This window comes from Rana temporaria, chromosome 8 (assembly GCF_905171775.1).
Source record: "Rana temporaria chromosome 8, aRanTem1.1, whole genome shotgun sequence".
Lineage (NCBI taxonomy): Eukaryota > Metazoa > Chordata > Amphibia > Anura > Ranidae > Rana > Rana temporaria.
The window spans coordinates 44,743,096-44,765,814 of NC_053496.1; the positions used below are offsets into that span (position 1 = coordinate 44,743,096).

At 43.4% G+C, this 22,719-nt stretch overlaps 1 protein-coding gene across 1 annotated transcript in view; it reads right to left on the bottom strand.

The window, feature by feature from the left end:
- SORCS3 (sortilin related VPS10 domain containing receptor 3) overlaps nucleotides 1-22,719 on the bottom strand; it is a 774,589-nt gene that overhangs the window by 545,162 nt on the left and 206,708 nt on the right. The window contains exon 2 of the mRNA XM_040361656.1: nucleotides 21,560-21,627. Coding sequence (XP_040217590.1) covers nucleotides 21,560-21,627 — 68 coding nt within the window. The remainder of the gene's footprint in view (nucleotides 1-21,559; nucleotides 21,628-22,719) is intronic.

The following is a 22,719-nucleotide window of genomic DNA, read 5'->3' on the forward strand; positions in this document are numbered from 1 at the left end:
CACAATTGATGACAGCACACCTACAGCCACACCCCCCTACAGTTAGAAACAGACATGAGGTCACACATAACCCCTTCAGCGCCCCCTTGTGGTTAACTCCCAAACTGCAATTGTAATTTTCACAGTAAACAATGCGTTTTTAATGCATTTTTTGCTGTGAAAATGACAATGGTCCCAAAAATGTGTCAAAATTGTTCGAAGTCATCATGTCGCTGCCACAAAAAAGTCATCATGTCGCTGCCACAAAAAAAAAACGCTGATCGCCGCCATTAGTAGTAAAAAATTTTTTTTTTATAAAAATGCAATAAAACTATCCCCTATTTTGTAAATGCTATAATCTTTGCGCAAACCAATCGATAAACGCTTATTGCGATTTTTTTTACCAAAAATAGGTAGAAGAATATGTATCGGCCTAAACTGAGGAAAACATTTTTTTTCCATATATTTTTGGGGGATATTTATTATAGCAAAAAATATTGCAATTTTTTTTAAAAATTGTCGCTCTATTTTTGTTTATAGCGCAAAAAATAAAAACCGCAGAGGTGATCAAATACCACCAAAAGAAATCTCTATTTGTGAGGGAAAAAAGGACGCCAATTTTGTTTGGGAGCCACGTCGCACAACCACGCAATTGTCAGTTAAAACAACGCAGTGCCGAATCGCAAAAACTGACCTGGTCCTTTAGCTGCCTAAAGGTCCGGGTCTTAAAGCGGGGGTTCGCCCTGTTAAAAAAAAAAAAAAAGTTTTTTTTTATTAGACAATTAAATTCGGCATCGTAGCGCGAGCTACGGTATGCCGGTCTTACATTTTTTATGCCCGTACTCACTGTGGTATCGCTGATTGAAGAATCCGGGGAATGGGCGTTCCTATGGTGAGAGAAGGTGATTGACGGCCGGCCCTGGCACGTCACGCTTCTCCGGAAATAGCCGAAATAGGCTTGGCTATTCACGGCGCCTGCGCATAGCCTGTGCGCAGGCGTCGTGAATAGCCGAGACCTACTCCGGCTGTCTTCGGGGAGCGTGACGTGCCAGAGCCGGCCGTCAATCATCCTCCCTCTCCATAGGCACGCCCATTCCCCGCGGGAGTCGGATTCTTCAATCAACAATACCACAGTGAGTACGGGGATTAAAAATTTAAGACCGGCATACCGTAGCTCGCGCTACGATGCCGAATTTAATGGTCTAATGATGGAAAGGAGGGTGAACTACCGCTTTAAGTGGTTAACTATATCTCCCCATTCATCACCAGTACAATATAATAGCTTCCATGCCCCCTTCTCTGAACCCACTCATAAATTGTTTGCTACACCCCCCCCCCCCCCTGCTCTCCCATCTAGCATTTAGTCTTTTTATTTTCACATTTTTTCTTGATGATTTTTTTATCCTAATTTTTAGGTCTTGAAGATTAGACTTGTCTCATCTCTTTATCTTTACAGTATCTCTTTCTCCTCCTTTCCTCCTTTTACTCCTCTCATTTCCCCATGGTGCTTCATTATGCCACCTCATTAATTTTTCATTGTTTTCATAACTATAGGCACTGACATTACATGCCATACCGCTCTTAATTATTTAAATACCTATAAGTGTTTTATTTACCATAACCAGTCACAACTCATACCCCTTGTTTGTTTTTTTCCGATGTGTCTGCATATTACCGTATTTGCCGGCGTATAAGACGACTGGGCGTATAAGACGACCCCCTAATTTTCCAGGAAAAATGTTGGTTTTGGGATATACGTGCCATATAAGACTACCCCCTTCCTACTAGTCTTTCTGGAAGCTGAGGGGTAGCCAGAACCGCTGACAGAAACAGGCTTTTTCAAATCTCACTGTGCCATTACATTACATGCCTCACTGTGCCATTAGATTACATGCCCCCACTGTGCCATCCCTTGCCCCCACTGTGCCATCACTTGCCCCCACTGTGCCATCACTTGCCCCCAATGTGCCATCACTTGCCCCCAATGTGCCATCACTTGCCCCCACTGTGCCATCACTTGCCCCCACTGTGCCATCACTTTCCCCCCACTGTGCCGCCCCCACTGTGCCATCACTTTCCCCCCACTGTGCCATCACTTTCCCCCACTGTGCCAACAGTGCCATCACTCACGTTTTGCTGATTCTGACTTCCAGGCCGGTGACAGTCTCCGTGTGCTGCGAGCGTCCATTATTTGAAAGCTGCGCCTTTTCCTCAGAGTGTCCTGTGATAGGCGGAACACAAATTTTCGCAGCAGCGTCTCTGTTCTGTGTTCCGCCTATCACGGACGCGTCATCGCCTTCTGAAAATATCGGAGGGGGACTCTACAGTTTATGACGCCTGCGCAGTCAGCTCTGCACAGCAGTCGCAGGCGCCGTATAGCGCCGTAAAGAGCCGAGTCCCCGTCAGATATTTTCGGAAGGCGATGACGCGCTTTACCCGCAACGTCAATCGTCTCCTGGGAGGATCAACACTCACTCCCAGGAGACATTGCGCAGAGCTCCCCGTCAGGGAAAAGGAGCGACATGCCCACTCCCCGCAAGGAAGAAGACCCGGAAGTGAGGCTGAAGACAGGTAAGTGTACACATTTAAAAAAAATGACAACGCTACAAGCCTTTATTAAGGCTGGATATAGGTTAGCTAAAAAGTTAATTTTGAGGGTGAACCTCCACTTTAAAACAAAGCTCCAGCACCGTGATGTCAGCGATGCAGCCGCCTCCATTTTCACCCATCTTGCTCCCAGGTTTGCAGGATCCGGCTCTGTGATTGGCCAGAAACATCACTCCCGTGCATGCTCGTGGGGGCTCCAGTTCGCGGCACTGGGCTCAGAAGGAACAGCACCCGTGGGCGATCCAGGACGCATGCTCCAGTGATGTCACTGGCTGCATGTACAGTAAATATCTCCTAAACGGTACACGTTTAGGAGATTATTACACTACCTATAGGTAAGCCTTATTATAAGATTACCTAACTTACAAAGAGACTTGTATAGATTGTATAAAAATAAGGGGACATCTAAAAGCGGTCTCCAAATGTATTTTTTTATTATTATTATTTATTTCAGTGCACCCCTTAAATTGCAGTACATGGTGCATTTCTAAATAAAGTACATTATGGTACGTGGCACTTATGGGTGAACCGCAGATAATTATATTTCTCATAGAAATTCATTATATTAACTGTTCACCCCCAAGAGCCTTTTTTAAATATGCTTTTTACATTTGACCAATAAAAATTTCTCATTCCTCCCTCCATCCTCACTCCCTACTCTGTTAGCTAGATTCAGAGAGACTTAGGCTGGCGTATCAGTAGATATGCCAGCCTAAGTCAGAATTTGCCTCAGCGCTAATTTAAGTGTACTCTGGTATCCAGATACGCTTAAATTAGGCTCAGATACGAGCGGCGTAAGTGTCTTACACCCTCGTATCCTAAAGTGTAATTTTAAGGGCTGACCGCTAGGTGGCGCTTCCATTGCGGTCGGCGTAGAATATGTAAATCAGTAGATACGCCTATTCACGAACGTACGCCCGGCCGGCGCAGTACAGATACGCCGTTTACGTAACGCATTAGCAGGCCTAAAGTTATTCCATCATATAGATGGAATAGTAATGTTAAGTATGGCCGCCGTTCCCACGTCGAAATTCGAAAATCTTACGTCGTTTGCGTAAGTCGTCCGTGAATAGGGATTTACGTCATTTACGTCCACGTCAAAATTAATAGGCCCGTGCGGCGTATGTTGCCGCAATGCACACTGGGAAATGTAGGCGGATGGCGCATGCGCCGTTCCAAAAAAAACGTCAATCACGTCAGGTCAAGCCCCATTGCCATAAAACACGCCCCCTCAGCTAAATTTGAATTAGGCGCCATTACGCCCACCCGATTTACGCTACGCCGCCGTAACTTAGCAGGCAAGTACTTTGAGAATCATGTACTTGCCTCGCTAACTTACGGCGGCGTAGTGTAAACAAGCTACGCTACGCCGTCGCAAAGTTACGGCAAGCTATGTGAATCTAGCTATGTATGTCTACATACAGAGTTTCAATTAAACAAAGGCAGTCTGAACACCAACTACCTACTCCCACAATTCTCTCTAATAGCAGTATCAAGGGTGGACTTTGTATTTTGCGTTTTTTTTTGTTTTTTTTTATAAATATTTTTTTAGAACAGTTGGAACAATGCTCTCCAACTGCAGTGTCAAGGATGCACCTGGTACTATATGTTTATCTGAAAAATGAACATTAAAACTGTAATAAAAAAAAAGCCATAAACATTTTTTAAACATTCAACCTTTAAAAAATGCCCCTAAGCTCTTATGAGTTGCTTTTAAGTATTTTACATTATATCACTGCTTTTTAATTCGAAAAGAGACTTGTATAAATTATATAAAATCGTGAGATATTTAAATATAGTCCCAAGTCAAGGGGTGCACCAGGTACAATTAGGTAGATTCAGAAAGAGTTAGGCTGAATTATCAGTAGATAAGCCGACCTAACTCAGAATCTACGCCGCCGTATGTTTAAGCGTATGCTCAAACAGAGATACGCTTAAACATATCTAAGATAGGCCGGCTTGCGCCGTCCTATCTTAGATTGCAATTTTTCGGATGGCCGCTAGGTGGCGCTTCCATTGCGGCCGGCATAGATTGTGTAAATGAGCTTGTACGCCGATTCACGAACGTACGCCCGGCCGCCGCAGTCGAATTACATTGTTTCCATAAGGCCTTAGGCGGCCTAAAGTTATTCCACCTATGGGGTGGAATAACAATGTTAAAGTATGGCCGCCGTTCCCGCCGCGGGGTTCGAATTTTTTACATTGTTTGCGTAAGTCGTCCGCGAATCGGGATTTACATCGTTTACGTCCACGTCAAAATCAATAAGCCCGTACGGCGTACTTAGCCGCAATGCGCACTGGGAAATGTAGGCGCCTGGCGCATGCGCAGTAACAAAAATCGTCAAAAACGTGAGGTCAAGCCTCATTACCATACAACACGCCCCCCTCCAACCCATTTGAATTAGGCGCCCTTACGCCCGCCGCGTTTACACTATGCCACCCTAAGTAAGGAGGTAAGTGGCTTGAGAATCATGTACTTGCCTCTCTTACTTAAGGCGGCGTAGTGTAAACACGCTAGGCTACGCCGACCTAGTTTTGCGCGCCCCTACCTGAATCTACCCACATATATTTATTTGAAAAATAAACATTTTCTAACACTAATAACAAAATATAGAAGATTTTTAAAACATTCAACCTTTAACCACTTCCATACCAGGCACTTACGCCCCTTCCTGCCCAAGCCAATTTTCAGCTTTCTGCGCGGTCGTGCTACACTGTACCCAAACAGAATTTTTATCATTTTGTTCCCACAAATAGAGCTTTCTTTTGGTGGTATTTAATTGCCTCTGGGGTTTTTATTTTATGCTATACAAATAAAAAAAGACCAAAAATGTTGAAAAAATTTAAGTTTTTCTTTTTTTTCTATTATAAAATTTTGTAAATAAGTATAGAAAAAATGGTACTACAGCGCTACTACTTAAAACAATCAAAAGGAAAAAAACTACTATACAACAAAAATACCCAAATGACACTGCAAACACAAAGGTGTACAAAACCAATAGTGAAATTATAACATGGGTGTTGCGCTTATATCAACATTTGTTAGTGTAAATACACTAACAAATGTTGATATAAGCGCAACACCCATGTTATAATTGTAAATAAGTATGTTTTCTCCTTCACAAATAGGCACTGATAAGGCAGCACTGACGGACACTAATAAGGCAGCACCGATGAGGTGGCACTGATGGGCACTGTTGGGTGGTACTGATATGCAGCACTGATGGGCATTGATAGGCGGCACTGATGGGCACTCATGGGTGGCACTGATTGGCACTGATAGGCGACACTGATGGGCACTGAAAGGCTGCAATGGTGGGTACTTATGGGTGGCATTTATAGGTGGCACTGATAGGCGGCACTGCTGGGCACTAATGGGCATCGATACATGGCACTGATGGGCACTGAAATGTGGCAGTGATATTCAGCATTGATGGGTATCCCTGGTGGCACTGGCAGGGATTTTGAATGGGCACTGGTTGGCAGCCGCCTGGGCATTGATTAGCAGCTGCCTTGGCACCTATTGGCTTTTTCTGGTGGTCTAGGGGGCATACCTGGTGGTCCAGTGTGGATGCCCATCCCTGGTGGTCCTGGGTGGCATGCTGGTGGTCCTGTGCAGTGATCCGAGGGGGGGGCAACACTGATAAACTATCAGCATAAACCCCCCCTGTCAGGAGAGCAGCCGATCGTCTCTCCACTACTCGTGTCTATTAGACGCGAGTGAGAAAAAGCCGATCAGCGGGTTTTCCTGTTTACATTGTGATCAGCCGTGATTGGACACGGCTGATCACGTGGTAAAGAGCTTCCACCGGAGGCTCTTTACCGAGATGAGTGTAGCGGTGTGTTAGACTGACACACCGCATCACCGGTCGCCGCGATGCGTGCCCCCCCCCCCGGGCGCGCGGCGGCTGTTATCCTGCAGGACGTCAATAGACGTCCAGTCAGGATAACAAAACCACTTCCCAGATGTCAATTCACTATTGACCGGGAGGAAAGTGGTTAAACAAAAGCCATTTTGGGCTGTTTTAACGTATTTTTTTATTTTATATTACGGCTTCCTAACTTGAAAAGAAACTTGTATAAATTATATAAAAATGGTGAAATGTCTAAAAGTAGTTCCCAAAATGTATTTTGTTTTTTATTTCAGCGTACCCCTTGAATTGCCGTACACGGTGCGTTTTTACAGGAAGCATATTAGGTGTTAAATATAGAAAATATTATTTGCATAGAAATTCATTATATTAACACTTCACCCCCAAGAGTCTTGGAAAATATGTTGTTTTTTTTCCCCCCCATTTTAAGCAGGAATGCTTCATCATACAGTTAAGACAATTAATAAAAGTGTACATTTACTTCCCAAGAGCAAGCCAGGTCTCACTTCTCTGAAACCTAATTTGTTTTAACTGTATGACAAGTTCTCCCGTCAAGACCAATTTAAGGATCCGCACTGCTGCGCCCGGCGACTTGAGTCATCTGCAAAACTCTCCACAGCTGACTCTGGGGGCCAAAACGTCTTTTATTTTCCCAGCGGCAGCTTCACTTTAGTCATTTTTTGGGATTAGCTTGCCAACGATCGCTTACTTTCTTTTTTTTTTACTTTAAAACCACGCTTTTTTCAAGATCAATGTTAACTAACTGCCTGATGCTGCCAAATGATAGTTGATGTTGGACTAATTAGTATGAGGATAAAAAAAACTCAGCCCAATCATTAGACTAATGAACAGTGTTTCGAAACCTTGAAAAACTCCAATTTACTTTGCAAGCGCTAAGGTATATTTTTGGTCAGCGGATTGGCAGCAGCAAGGTCGGCTTTTTTGCTCAAGTGATTGCAGAAAATAATTAAGCAATTTTCTTTTTTCTGCTTTATGCAAGGACTTATCCAAACGAACAATTAGGGGTGTTTGCGGCAAATTCGAAAAGCCGCAGAACACTCTGTTAAAGTCTATGGGAGAAATCTAAAGTGCTAATTTTAAAGGCTTATATGCAAGTTATTGTCCTAAGAAGGGGTTTGGGGACCTGGGTCCTGCCCCAGGGGACGTGTATCAATGCAAAAAAAAGTTTTAAAAACGGCCGTTTTTTCAGGAGCAGTGAATTTAATAATGCTAAAAGTGAAACAATAAAAGTGAAATATTACTTTAAATTTCGTACCTAGGGCGGGGTGTAAAGTTAGCATGTGAAATAGCGCATGTTTCCCGTACTTAGAACTGTCTCTGCACAAAGTGTAATCTCTGAAAGGAAAAAAAGTATTTTAAAATCGGACCTGCGGCTATAATGAATTGTCTGCAATTCAGAGAGAATTCATTCATAAAAAAAAATAGCGTGGGGGTCCCCCCAAATTCAATTACCAGGCCCTTCAGGTCTGGAATGGATATTAAGGGGAACCCTGCCGTCAATTAAAAAAAAATGACGTGGTTCCCCCCAAATATCCATTCCAGACCCTTCAGGTCTGGTGTGGATTTTAAGGGGAACTCCACCCCAAAATAAAAAAAAATGGCGTGGAGTTCCCCCAAAAATTCACACCAGACCCCTTATCCGAGCACGTTAACCTGGCCGGCCACAGAAAAGAGGTGGGACAGAGTGCGGCTCCCCTCCTGAACCGTACCAGGCCACATGCCCTCAACATGCGGAGGATGTCCCCATGTTGATGGGGACAAGGGCCTCATCCCCACAACCCTTGCCCGGTGGTGGTGGGGGTCTGTGGGCAGGGGGCTTATCAGAATCTGGAAGACCCCTTTAACAAAGGGGACCCCCAGATCCTGCCCCCCCCTATGTGAATTGGTAATGGGGTACATTGTACCCCTACCATTTCACGAAGGAAATGTAAATAGTTGGAGAAAACACACACACACACAGTAGAAAAAAGTCCTTAATTAATAAAAAATAAATTAAAAAAATCCAGCGGTGATAATATACTCGGTCCCAGCTCCCTGCTCCAACGTTGTCTGTATCCAGCGACGGTTGATCTCCGGTCCAGCGATGAGAAGATCCATCCATCCAGATCGCAGCCACGCCGACCTCCTCTCACCGCTGGACACGTGGCTGAAACTGTGACATTTCTTATATAGGGGAGGCGGGGCCACCCGTCACGTGACCCGCCCCCTCTGACGCACCCTCTGCTACGTCACTGGGGAAGCCCAGTCTTCCCCCTTCTAGCACACTAGAGGGTGCTACATACACATGAACCATAAGTGACTGCTGATCAAGTTTTTCTGGTTCCCTTGTTGGTTTCCTAGTGCATCCTGGGATATCTCATACCTGCAATGCCTCCAAAACAAAGCAAAGCTAACTTTGAATAAAAGCCCCTCAAAAGCTGCAGGCGATGTTGTCATAGACTTCTATGGAGGCGTCGGAGATGCTATCATTTTTTAAGCAAGGCAAATGCAATTTATAACAGGACTGTAAACTTACAATTTTATTTAGTGACAGGTGCTTTTATTGGCATTCAGAGTGCTTTAAATATTGTGTATCCAAGTGTAAACTAGCCCTAAAAGCCTCAGGTGTGGCCCAAAAAAATCGCCAAAGGGCCAAACATAAATAATCAGTGTATATAATGCTACAGAAAACAGACTGCAGTCATACTAGAGTAGATGGTCAGATCCTGCAGACATTGTACAAGAATTTGGTTGGAATTTGAAGACACAGAAGACTGCTTGAGATCACTGCTATTACAGCCCCTTTATAAATCTACTCACTATAGCCATCTTAAACATCCCTGGTGCCACATTTCATATTTCCCTCAGCAATATCTTTGAAGGTTTTCATTTATCCAAGTCATTGTATATCTAGTAGTATAGCCACTTTCTGCCAAATCACGTACCAGCAGAGCCAATGTTCAACTCCCTTGTAACAGCAATCGGAGCGGCAAACTAGGTGCTCCATTGCTATTACAAGCAGCGGAAGAAGACATCCTCCCTCCCGCTGCCTTCCGCGGCTTGCTCAGACTCTCCCCTCCCACCGGAAGACCCAAGCAACCAGCCGAAACATCTTCCAGCTGGCCGGAAAGCTGAACAAAGCCAGGATCGGCTTTGATTGGCTGTTCGTTATAGTAACCCGGAAGAGATAACATGACATCACTCCCAGTTTACCCAGTGCCCGAACATGGCATTATGTAATTAGAACAAGGTGGTTCCACAAGTTTCACACCTCCCATCCTATTTTTGGGCTATCAACATCTACACATTAAATGGTGGTTGGATCAAGGTGTCTGTGCTACTTGTGTGGTTATAAATGTTGGGGTATCTTCCGGACAATCATTAAACTGAAGAAGTGGCTTAAAGAAGCTACAAAACGTCTTCTACATTACAGAACAAATTCAGTTGAATGTGACTAGTCCCTACTAGCTATCCCAGCAATAGCTATTATTAAAAGGAGAAGTTTGGAGTTAAAGTGGAGGTTCACCCAAGTAAGCAGAATTGGGTGATTTTTTTTTTAAATTAATGTAGTACTTACCGTTTTAGAGATCGATGTTTTCCCGCCGCTTCCGGGTATGGGCTGCGGGACTGGGAATTCCTATTTGATTGACATCCTTCCAAAGGTCGTATACAGTGCGTCACGAGTTCCCGAAAGTAGCCGAACGTCGGTGTGCAGGCGCCGTAGAGAGCCGCACCGACGTTCGGCTTCTTTTGGCAACTGGTGACGCGCTGTATGCGACCGACGGAAGGCTGTCAATCAAATAGGAACGCCCAGTGCCGAAGATCATACCCAGAAGCGGCGGGAGAACATCGATCTCTAAAACGGTAAGTACTGCATTCATTTTAAAAAGAACACCCGATTGTGCTTACTAAAATTAGCCTCAATCTAATGTTAAAAAAATAAATTCTGGTGAACTCCCGCTTTAACAAAAAAACAATTGCTACATGACACTACAGCTCTAAGACCAAGAACTCAGTGATCGCCTGACTATAGACCACTCAGATGCCAGGTTGCTTGCTTCACAGAGCAGTGACTGTCAGTCACTATACCCTGCTTTGCTCCTTCGACACTCACTGGGTTTGGGGCAAGAGCGGCTGGTGGCTCACATCCTTTCCTAAAAGGAGGAGACAGCTGTCAATTAGGCAAATGAGTGGATCCTGACAATGTTGTCAGAATCCTTCCCATACGTGACATGGTTCTGCTCCATAAGCTGACAGTGGACATCAAAATAAACTAATCCAACGTAATAAAACTTTTTGCCACCACTGGCCCTGGAGAAGAGCCCAGGAAATAAATCGACTTCAGCCTGCTACCTGCAGGGCTCTGAGGTTGGTCACTCAGATTTACAGTACTGAGATTGCTCAGGTGTTAACCACTTGCTTACTGGGCACATAAACCCCCTTCGTTCCCAGGCGAAATCTCAGCGTCCGGCACTGCGTCGCTTTAACTGACAATTGCGCGGTCGTGCGACGTGGCTCCCAAACAAAATTGGCGTCCTTTTTTCCCCACAAATAGAGCTTTCTTTTGGTGGTATTTGATCACCTCTGCGGTTTTTATTTTTTGCGCTATAAACAAAAAAAGAGCAACAATTTAAAAAAAATATATTTTTTTTTTACTTGTTGCTATAATAAATATCCCAATTTTTTTTTAAAAAATTATATTTTTTCTCAGTTAAGGCCGATACGTATTTTTCGACGTATTTTTGTAAAAAAAAAAAAAAAAATCGCAATAAGCGACTGGTTTGCGCAAAAGTTATAGCGCCTACAAAATGGGGAACAGAATTATGATTTTTTTTATTATTTTTTTTTTTTACTAGTAATGGCGGCGATCTGCGATTTTTATTGGGACTGGGATATTGCGGCGGACGTATCGGACACTTTTGACACAAATTTGGCGCCATTCACATTTATACGGCGATCAGTGCTATAAAAATGCACGAATTACTGTATAAATGTGACTGGCAGTGAAGGGGTTAACACTAGGGGGTGAGGAAGGGGTTAACTGTGTAGCCTGGGTGTGTTATAACTGTGTGGGGGGAGGGGGGTGACTGGGGGAGGGGACCGATGCTGTGTCTCTATGTACAAGAGACACAGATCGGTCTCCTCTCCTCTGACAGCACGTGGAGCTCTGTGTTTACACACAGAGCTCCACGTCCCTGCTGTCACCTGCCGTGTCACCGACGATCGCGTGTACCCGGCGGACATCGCGGCCGCCAGGTACACGCATCGGGTCTTCGGCGATGCGTCGGGACAGTTTTTACCCGCCGCGCGCCACCCAGTGGCGCGCGCGGGTAATGCACATAAAGGCCGTTTTTAAACGGCCACTTGGCACTTGAGAGCAGCGCTGCGGACGTATTTCGTCTATAGCGCGGATCTCAAGTGGTTAATGAAGGCATCTCTCCTGTTGAACAGACTTAAATACATATCAGTACCACTCCTTTATTGTCCAGTCAGCAGGTTGGTGGAGGAGAGGTGATACCCAGGGCCGCTGATAAGGCAGTACAATGGGTCCTGTAGTACTAAGCCTGGGCCCCATCAGCTAAATGGGTGGGGGGGCAGGGCATTTTTATTGTTCATTTCTGCGTAAAAAAATAAATGGATTTTTACTAGACCACACTCCCACTCCTACCTGCTCACCAGTGCCTAAATTACATGTACTGTACCTGGGCCCTATTGGTCAACAGAGGGGACCAGGAGGGCCCCGTCAGAAAGTCTGAATGAGGCCCCATGATTTCTAACAGTTGCCCTGGTGACACCACTGTAATATTTAACCCTGACAGTGAAAGTGGCGTCACCCTCTTGGCTCTGGTGTCAGCCAGAATTACATGAACAACAAAAGTTGCAGAACTTAATTACAAAGCTTTTGGCAGATAAGAGAGATCGTAAATGAATACTTGAACTCTGTGGTTAGTGGTTTGCTTGAAGGTTAGCTGTAATAATGGCTAAAGAGAAGGACACGTGAGTTTTGCTTAGCAGTTAAAAAAACGAATAAAGATCGAGAGGTAAGGTCAAACACATGGCGTATTTCTAATTCTGCATTAATGATAATACTTATTGTAGATTCATCTAGCCTCCCTTCTCAGAGTTGTAAGCTTGCTTGAATAATGGAGGTGAAGTGCAACTTTAATCTAGCTCTTTAATATAAATCAACCAAAACTATAATTAGAAAGACAACAGACTACACTAAGGCAGCACACACCTCTACTATTAGGATAACTTTGTAAAAAACAGTTTACAAATGGTGCTGTGAGCAGGATGTATGGCTAGTATTGGTTAGTCAAGTTCAACTGGACTTGTTCTGTGATGTTAATGTGACCCTGTACAGAGCATTAAAGGGGTTGTAAATGTAAATGTTTTTTCACCTTAATGCATCCTATGCATTAAGGTGAAAAAACATCCGACGGTACTGCCCTCGAACCCCCGTTTTACCTACCTCACCCCTCTAAAGTCCCGCGCGCGTCCTCGTGATCCTCTTCGGTTCCCAGCCTGGCCGTTGATTGGCTAGGCTGGACGGATTGATAGCAGCGCAGCCATTGACTGGCGCTGCTGTCAATCTCATCCGATGACGCAGCGTGCCGGGGGGCGGGGCCGAGTGATAAAGTCGGCGGCTACGCCCGCGCTGTATCACGGGAGCGTGCCCACAAAAGCTTTCCATCATGCTCGCATAAAGGTGGAAAGCTTTTGCGAGGAGGAGCCGAGACAGCCGCCGAGGGACCCCAGAAGACAGGATTCGGGGCCACTCTGTGCAAAACGAGCTGCACAGTGGAGGTAAGTATAACATGTTTGTTATTTAAAAAACAAAAAATGTTTGCCTTTAGTGTTCCTTTAAAGTGTTACTAAACCCAGTATTATGAAAATAGTTCATCCGCCCCCCCCCCCCACAGTGCCCACAGCTTATACATCTTTTTACATTAAAATGCTGCCACTATATACCTTCTTGAATGATCTGTATACCACGGTTACATCATAAACTGCACAGTTTCTTCAGTGCTGAAAGTTCAGGAAGGTGGAGATTTTCACTGCAGCCTGTATACATGCCCACATGTGTGATGTCAATATCATGTGACCTGGCTATCTCTGAGAACAAGAAACCGTTCTCTCCAGCATAAACGACACAACTGAGCATGTGCAGGTTGGCTACTTTGCCTGTGTTAGCTAGCTTTCCTAAGATAGACAGTGCAGGAGGGGGAGGATCTATGCATACAGAATAAAACAGCCTTTTTACACAATGCAGAGGATTAACTCCTTACGTTCCACAGTGAGTATAACAAGCATGCTATGCTGCATATACAGACTGATTTTACTGTTGTGGGTTTAGTAACACTTTAAATTGGCTATAAAGAATACCCTTTAGAAGAATATATTAAATATACTTACCTTTCCCACTGCCATCATTCATGAGGAATATTGCGCCAAACTCTTTTGGAGAAACAAATGCCTGCAGAAGTGTTGATCTCGATTCCCCTTGTTGTTCACATGGGGGGGATGCAGGTACAGGCATCATCCTGGTATAACCACTTCAACCCAAGGACGTCATATGACGTCATGAGGGCAGGAAGTGGTTAAAGACATTTTATTACCATTTAAGCAGTTTCTTTGGTTCTGATGAGTATCAGGAACATACCCCAACATCATTGCCACTCAGGGCCGTTTGAAGGAATTTGGGGGCCCCAAGCAAAATGGGGGCCCCCAAGCACCCCCCCCTGCATGCAAAGCCTACGTTAGCGCTACACAAATTTTGTACTCCCATGTTCTTACTCCCCCCCCCCCTCCCTAGTCCCTATGTTTTTCTATTCTCACCTCCCCTTTTTCCCCTGTAGGCTGTCGCTGTAGCATGGCGGAGCTCCTCTTCCTCCTCTTAGTCCGGTGTTCTATCATTATGAGTCCCCAGTCCCCTATTAGATACTGCCAGGGCCAGGCCGGGTACCGCGAGGCACAGGAGATTCAGTTCCCCATGTTCCCGGCCGGACTGAAAGGAAGTGAGCACTCAGTGTGCACTTCCTGTCAGTCCGGCCGTGAACAGGAAACTGAATCTTCTGTACCACGCACTGACAGGACTCCAGAAGGAAGGAAGAGGAGCTCCGTGCCCCAAGCAATTGTTTGTTTTGCCTGTCCTGTCTCGACGGGCCTGTTGCCACTCGGTTGACTTCTACCATAATCCAATTACGATGGAATGTATTAAGACAGATGCTTATTGTCTAGGAACATTATGGAATTTGTGGAAGTTTTTAAATCCGATTTACTATGATGACATAAAGTCTAGGATAGGTTGTAAACCTGTCCACTGGGACAGAAAATGGTGGGAAATCCCAAATTTTACTGTTGTCAACAAAACAAGAGTTGAGGGCAAATCTTCTAGACTCATACATATTAAATTGTTTTGTACTATAGAAAATAATGAGTGTTTTAACAGCTGTGATTTTATTTTTATTTTTTTTGGGGGGGGGGGGGGTAAAGTGAAAGAATAGTTAACTAGGCTTAATTAGGAGGGGAAAGTCCTAAGCAGTGTTATGTGTTGCTTGACCAGAATAATAGAAGAATCCAATTTGTGGATTCTAGGATGTGCCACTGGCTTCTTTTCATTTGACTTACTGATAGTTTGGTGGTAGGATGAACCAGTGATTGGTGTAAGCCAATAGAGCGACTCACTAACTTAGGGCCAGATTCAGAGAGAAATACGTTACGCTGCGGCAGCGTAACGTATCCCATTTACGTTACACCGCTGCAGGTTTACAGCGTAAGTGCCTGATTCACAAAGCTCTTACCTGTAAACTTGCAGCGGTGTAACGTAATTCCACTCGGCGCAAGCCCGCCTAATTCAAATGGGGCGGGCGCCATTTAAATTAGGCGCCGAACGTTCTGCGCATGCTCCGTGTTCAAATTTCCCAACGTGCATTGCGCGAAATTACAGCGCCCCAACGTTTTTTTTTAAATGCAACGTGCGTTACGGCGTTTCGTATTCCCGGACGTCTTACGCAAAGAAATTTTTTTTTTAAATTCGACGCGGGAACGACGGCCATACTTTAACATGGCTGATCTAAAGATAAGCCATGTTAAAGCAGGTGTAACTTTGCGACGGGTAAAAACAACTAGCAACGACGTACGGGATTGCGACGAACGCGCGGATCTTCGTGGATCGCCGTAACTAGTCATTTGCATATTCTACGCCGACCGCAATGGCCTTGCCACCTAGCGGCCGGCATAGAATTGCATCCTTAAGATCCGACAGTGTAAGTCAATTACACCGGTCGGATCTTATGGCTATCTATGCGTAACTGATTCTATGAATCAGCCGCATAGTTAGGACGGCCGGAACACAGAGATACGACGGTGTATCAGGAGATACGCCGTCGTATCTCTTCTGTGAATCTGGCCCAAAATTTCTAACCCATCCCCATTCTACTAAAAAAAAAATTAACATTTTGAATGGTCACCACAACAGGAATAGAGGGTACGTACTACAATGGGGACCTTTGTTCCAGTGACACCAGTTTAGGAGTTATTTTGTGTTATATAGCTGCAACTTTTTGTTTTGTCTATGGGAAAGAAAGTCAAGGTAACTCTCCCCAATGGGACATAAAAAGAAAAACCTGACAGAGGTTTGAACCATTCTATCTTCTGTGTTCTTTCGAAAAAAGTTTGGCTTCAGAGATACACAAGTGCAAAAACTGATAAAATATGCTTCAAACCCCTCAGTCTAAAATAGGCTGCAATCCAATTCACAATAAAAAAAAAGCTTAAACACGATCCAACTTTTTCTACACCCCCTTGGGCATTTAAATTCTGCCTTAAATCAAAGATGGGCCATGTTTGATTTGAGTCTACTGTAGGATTTTACATATAGTGGGGAACAAGAGAATTGACATTCCCGATGGATGGAAAACAAATAGGAATAAGCATCTGGAAAGCCTATCCCTCGCTGATTAAGGATCAGAACAATTAATTAAGCGGGCCCAGGAAATGTCAATGGGACTTGAAGACTTGGCAGTAGTTTCTGCCGAGATTCAGCACATTCTGAACATGATCTTAACGCAGCATCTGTGGGAAGGCAGGTATTCATAAATCAAGAGCGCCGGTAAAAATTTGTAAACTAACCATCTTCGGGGATGCCAGGAAGTTGTCGTGGGGCTTCCAAGGAAGACAGAAGATTGATAGATCTGCATGTTTCCATGCAGTTGGGCCTTGGTAAAAGTCAAGCTTAAAGCAATTAGAGAGACACATGCAATTGACCTAAATAGTAGATGCCCTAATAGCGGTCAGTCATATAAAGTCAAAGGAGGGTTTCTTGAGGAAAGGATCAGTGGCGTGCTGACATAACATGGGTGCTTTAACCCTATAAGGTCTAATGCCGCGTACACATGACCGTTTTTAATGTCATGGAAAAAACAAAGTTTTTCTCGACGTGATTCTCGTCAAGCCTGCCTTGCATACACACGATCGTGAAAAAAAAATGCTCGAGCAAAGCACGGTGATGTACAACACGTACGGCGGCACTGTAAAGGGGAAGTTCCATTCGAATAGAGACACCCTTTGGGCTTGATTATGCAAATTTCCCTTCTCATAACTTGCTTCTGAGAATGCGCATTTTTTCCCCCATCGTTAAAGCCTACACACGACCATTTTTCGCGACGTGAAAAATTTGAGAAAAAATAGAGCATGTTCTAAATTTCGAATGCCCATTTTTCACATCGCGAAAAATGCCCTGGAGCCTAAACACGATCGTTTTTAATGACCAATTAAAAAAATTGCATTTTTCTCATCATGAAAAACAGTCGTGTGTATGCGGCATAAGAGTACTTTATATCCTTATCATTACAACACAGACTTTTATTCTGGTAAGTAAAAGTCAACCTGTATATTGTACATAGCAAGCAAAGTAAGCTTGGCGGGGCAGAAGGGGGTGAACTCACATGTGAGCAGATGGCATAGGATCCCAGGGTCATGGAGTCTAAGGGCTAGCAAATGTACTACTAGGGATTCCTCACAAACATTTGGACAGTGTGCTGACCCCAGGTCATAACCCCAAGGTTCAATTTGCTTTAACCACATGCCAACCGCCGCACGCTGATATACGTCTGCAGAATGGCATGGGCAGGCAAAAGGACGTATATATACATCCCCTTTAAGAAGCGGCATTGTGGACGCACGCCCCGCCGCAAGCTCAGTGACTCCGACCGTGGGTCCCGAGGACTCGATGTCCGCAGGCATAACCGCAATCGTGTCACGGTGAGGAAGGAGGAGGAAATGCTTATGTAAACAAGCATTTCCCCAGTCTTCCTAGTGACAGGACAATGTACACAGCTTCCTGTAATCGTAAGCTGTGATCAATGTCGTGTCACCCTACAGTTAGAACACATCCCTAGGCACACTTAACCCCTTCAGCACCACCTAGTGGTTAACCCCTACAGTGTCATTTTCACAGTAATCAGTGCATTTTTATGGTCCCAAAAATGTGTCAAAAGTGTCCGCCATAATGTTGCAGTCACGATATAAAATCGCTGATCGCCACCATTACTGGTAAAAAAAAAATTAATAAAAATGCCATAAAACTATCCCCTATTTTATAGACGCTATAACTTTTGCGCAAACCGATCAATAAACGCTTATTGCGTTTTTTTTTTACCAAAAATATGTAGAAGAATACATATCGCCCTAAACTGAGGAAAAAAATATGTTTTTTTATATATATTTTTTGGGGATATTTATTATAGCAAAAAGTTAAAAATATTGAATATTTTTCAAAATTGTCGCTCTATTTTTGTTTGCAGCGCAAAAAAATAAAACCGCAGAGGTGATCAAATACCACCAAAAGAAAGCTCTATTTGTGGAAAAAAAAGAACGTCAGTTTTGTTTAGGAGCCACGTTGCATGACCGCGCAATTGTCAGTTAAAGCGACGCAGTGCCGAATGTCAAAAAGTGGCCTGGTCTTTGACCAGCAAAATGGTCCGGGGCTTAAGTGGTTAACATATAGTGACCAGCCTGCACAAACAGGTGAACAGTGGAAGAATTCAGAGAGTAGAGGAGAAGACAGTTACTGTGCTTGAAAGATGAAAAAGATCCAGAAAACAGGCTAAGGGTCGGGGGAGGCAGCAGACAAGTGAACCCATTGGGGAAGAGCCAAGGTAGTTACACGAGAAGTCCAAACAGCCAGCAAGCAAAGTCACTGGGAAGGAGTTCTGAGGAACGTTATTCGGGTGTCAGACACTGGAAGGAAGATCCATTAAATAGGTGCAGTAAGAGGCACGTGTCAGTGACGTCACTGGCCACGACATTGACTAGGAATAGTGGAAGAGTGGAAGCTGTCCTCAGATTTTTTGGTCTCATAGTGTAGGTTTGGGCAGGAGGTGTCCATAATCTTTTGGTTCTATAGTTGGCTTTGCATAGCCCTTAGGGTGGGAATTAAATCTACTAATAAAACCCAAAAACACGGTGTAAATTTGGATTTCTTGGAAGAGCTATGCAAAGCCAACTATAGAACCAAAATATTATGGACACCTCATGTCGCAGCCTACACTATGAGGCCAAAATGTCATGACAGTTGATATCATACCTATTGGCTAAAGTATGTGGTTAACCCTCTTTATTATTCAGCTTAGGTGTTTCCAGTGAAGGAAAGTGCTGGTAATGCTACAACATACAAAAGACATTTTAGAAAATGTTGTGCTTCCAACCTTGTGGCCAAGGTTTGGGGGAAGGCTCATTTCTTTTCCGCATGACTGTGCCCCTGTGCACAAAGCCATCTCCATTAAGACAAGGTTTGACCAGCTTTGGGTGAAGGAACTCAAATGGTGTCCTGACCTCAAGAGAGAAGAGAAAAAAAGGCGCACCAGCCTAGTGTGTTACCATTGACAATTTAATAGAATAAAAATGTAATAAAAAACTACTCACAAGGAAAGCGACATAATAGGCTTATCGACAACGCTGTAGTGGATACCCCTCAAACCACACTCCAAATAGGGGGAATAAAGCTGTGTCACTGCCGGCTGACGCGTTTCGAGGCTACAAAGACCTCTTCATCAGAGCCCAGCAGTGAAGAGGTTTTTGTAGCCTCGAAATTACGCCTTAACCCGGCAGTGACACACCTTTATCCCCCCCATTTGGAGTGTGGTTCGAGGGGTATCCACTACAGCGTTGTCGATAAGCCTGTTATGTCGCTTTCCTTGTGAGTAGTTTTTTATTACATTTTTATTCTATTAAATTGTCAACAGTAACACACTAGACTGGTGCGCCTTTTTTTCTCTTCTCTCTTGTTTGCTACCAGGATATTTCCCATCCATGAAGGGCAGCAAGGCCACTGTTACGTATATTATTGCCCATAATTTTGGAATTGGGTGTCCAACAAGCTCATATTAGGTGTGATGGTCAGGTGTCCAGGACTTTTTTTACCATATAGTGATTCAACTATGCATTTATCCCAGAGTTTTGCTTTAACTGAAAAAAGTAAAAGTAGCAAGACTACCAAGGGCTGGATTCACATGATAAGACGCATGTTAACATGTGTTGCATAAAGGCAGCCCATTCACTGAATATGCTGCCTAACACACCATAAAGGTACATGTACTTTTTTTTGTAATGCAGCACACTAAAACCCACAGTAGTATGTATAGTGTGTACTATAAATGGGTGCCTTGGTAATGTGTGTTGCGGTGCCATTTAGAATGAATGTTGTCACTGTGCAACAATGTGAACCCAGTCTTATAGTATGTTAATGACCTAATAACCATTAAAACCAAAGGCCACTACTTAGTAATCATTTTGTTAGAGTGTTAGACCTTTGTTGCCTTTGACACAGTTAATCACCTGCTCCCCCCCCCCCCCAAAAAAACGAATCTTCTTTGGCCTCCAAGACTCTGCTTTTTCCTGATTCTCCTCCTACCTATCGCAATGCGTCTTTAGGATCACCTACAACTCTATCTCATCCTCTCCTCTTCCTCTTTCAGGAGAAGTTCTCCAAGGTTCCATCCTCAGCCCTCTATCTACACCTACTTCCCTGGTCAGTTGATAACCTCACATGGCTACCAAAACCATCTCTATGCCCACCTTCGTTGAGAACCCTTCACTGGTTGCCAGTAAAGGACAGAATTGCATTTAAAGCACTCTGTCTGACGCATAAGTGCATCCATGGGAAGGCTCCGCAATATCTTTGCGACAAGATAGAACCCCACAATTCCAATCGCGTTCTGCGATCCACCGACCAAAATCTGGTCAAGTTACCCAAAGCAAGATACAAGTCCAAAGGAGAAAGAAGGTTTGCTTTCCAAGGTCCTAGACTATGGAACGCTTTACCAACCAGCATTCGGTTGGAGGAAAACCACCTGGCCTTCAGAAGACAGATTAAAACTCTGCTCTTCTGATGTCAAGAGACAGGAACAACAAGCGCCCAGAGGCGATTTAGTTCGCATGTGCCGCGCTATATAAGTCTTCATTCATTCATTCATTCATTCACAACACCCAAATCTATCTCTCTCTGGTGTGGAGATAAAGGGGAACCCCACAACAAAAAATAAATGGTGTGGGATCTCCTCCAAAATCCATACTAGACCCTTATCTATACATGGAGCCCATAAGGCCAGGAAAGAGGGTGGGACAAGGGTGGAACTTTGCCCGGACAAGGGCCACTTCCCCACAACCCTGGTCCAGTGGTTGTGGGGGTGTTGGGGAGTAGCTTTTCAGAATCAGGCAGCTCTCTTTAACAATGGGACCCCCAGATTCCGGCCTTCCTGCATTGATGTGAACAGGTACTATTGGAAGCAATGTATTTTCCATTATCATGGGTTTCAGTGCAACCCAAGTGAACGAGTGTGAACCAGGCCTTAGTGAGTAGCGCTGCTGAAAGTAATCAGAATGCATCTAAGAAAACTCACTGCTGTCCTAATAAGACATCAGAGTGAGAAGCAGAATTACATACATAGAAGAGAGTGATTGGATACCACAAGATAGAAGCAAGTGGGAAGTCGCATTTGTTTGAATTATAGATGCAAAACCTTTATTTTTTGTAGAGTATAAAATAATAATAATAATAATAATAATAATAATAATAATAATAATCATCATCTACCTACCGCCAGAGGGAACTCTCTGTCACGCTCCCCAGATTAAAATCATACAGCTTTGTAAGAATCAAGATGACCTGTAAAAAAAGAATAAATGCATTACTATGCATAAAAGACAGGGGAGGAATACAAAGAATAGATAGCTATTTAGGATATATTTTTTATATATACATAATATATATATATATATATATATATATATATATATATATATTGTGTGTGTATTTGAGGGTCTGTGACCTTTAACCACTTGACCGCCAGAAGATTTAACCCCATTTTTTGCGATACCGCACTGCGTTCATTTGTCTTTTTTTTCCACAAATAGAGCTTTCTTTTGGTGGCATTTGATCACCTCTGCGGTTTTTATTTTTTTGCACTATAAACAAAAAAAGGCTGACAATTTTGAAAAAATAAATATATTTTTTACTTTCTGTTATAAAAACATATCCAATAAAAAATCAAATGTCTTCATCAATTTAGGCCAATATGTATTCTGCTATATATTATTGTTAAAAAATCCCAATAAGCGTATATTGATTGGTTTGCACAAAAATTATAGCTTCTACAAACTATTGGATATACAGTATTTTTTTTTTATTACTGGTAATAGCGGTGATCAGCGACTTATAGAGGGACTGCGATATTGCGGTGGACAGTCAGTTACTAACACTTCTGACACTTTTTGGGAACCAGTGACACTAATACAGGTGCTGATTGGAGAAAAAGCTCTCTTATTTATTCTTTTACTTTTATTTTCTATTATATTCTTTAATTGTCTATTCCATCCCTTTGTTCTCTATTATTTTATTTTGCATTCTGCTCTGTTTTACTCTATTATATTATATTCTTTTATTTTCTATTCTTTTTGTTTACAAACGGTTTATTGAAAAAAAATAAGTCTCAGTACAGATTAAATTCGAATTGGCAAGAAGTACAAAAATACATATTAGAGCAGTGAACAACATCTATGAAGAATATGCATATCAGGTAATCGAGCGACAGAGAAATAAGTGCTGGTTTGTATATAAGGCAGTTTGGTAGTACATTGCAGCAATGTAAAAATTTAATGACTTAGTTCGTTGGCAAAATGAGAGAATAAAACGGAATCGGAATAAAAATAATAATAAAAAAAATAAAAAAATAAATTGGTTTAATTCAATGAGTTATCA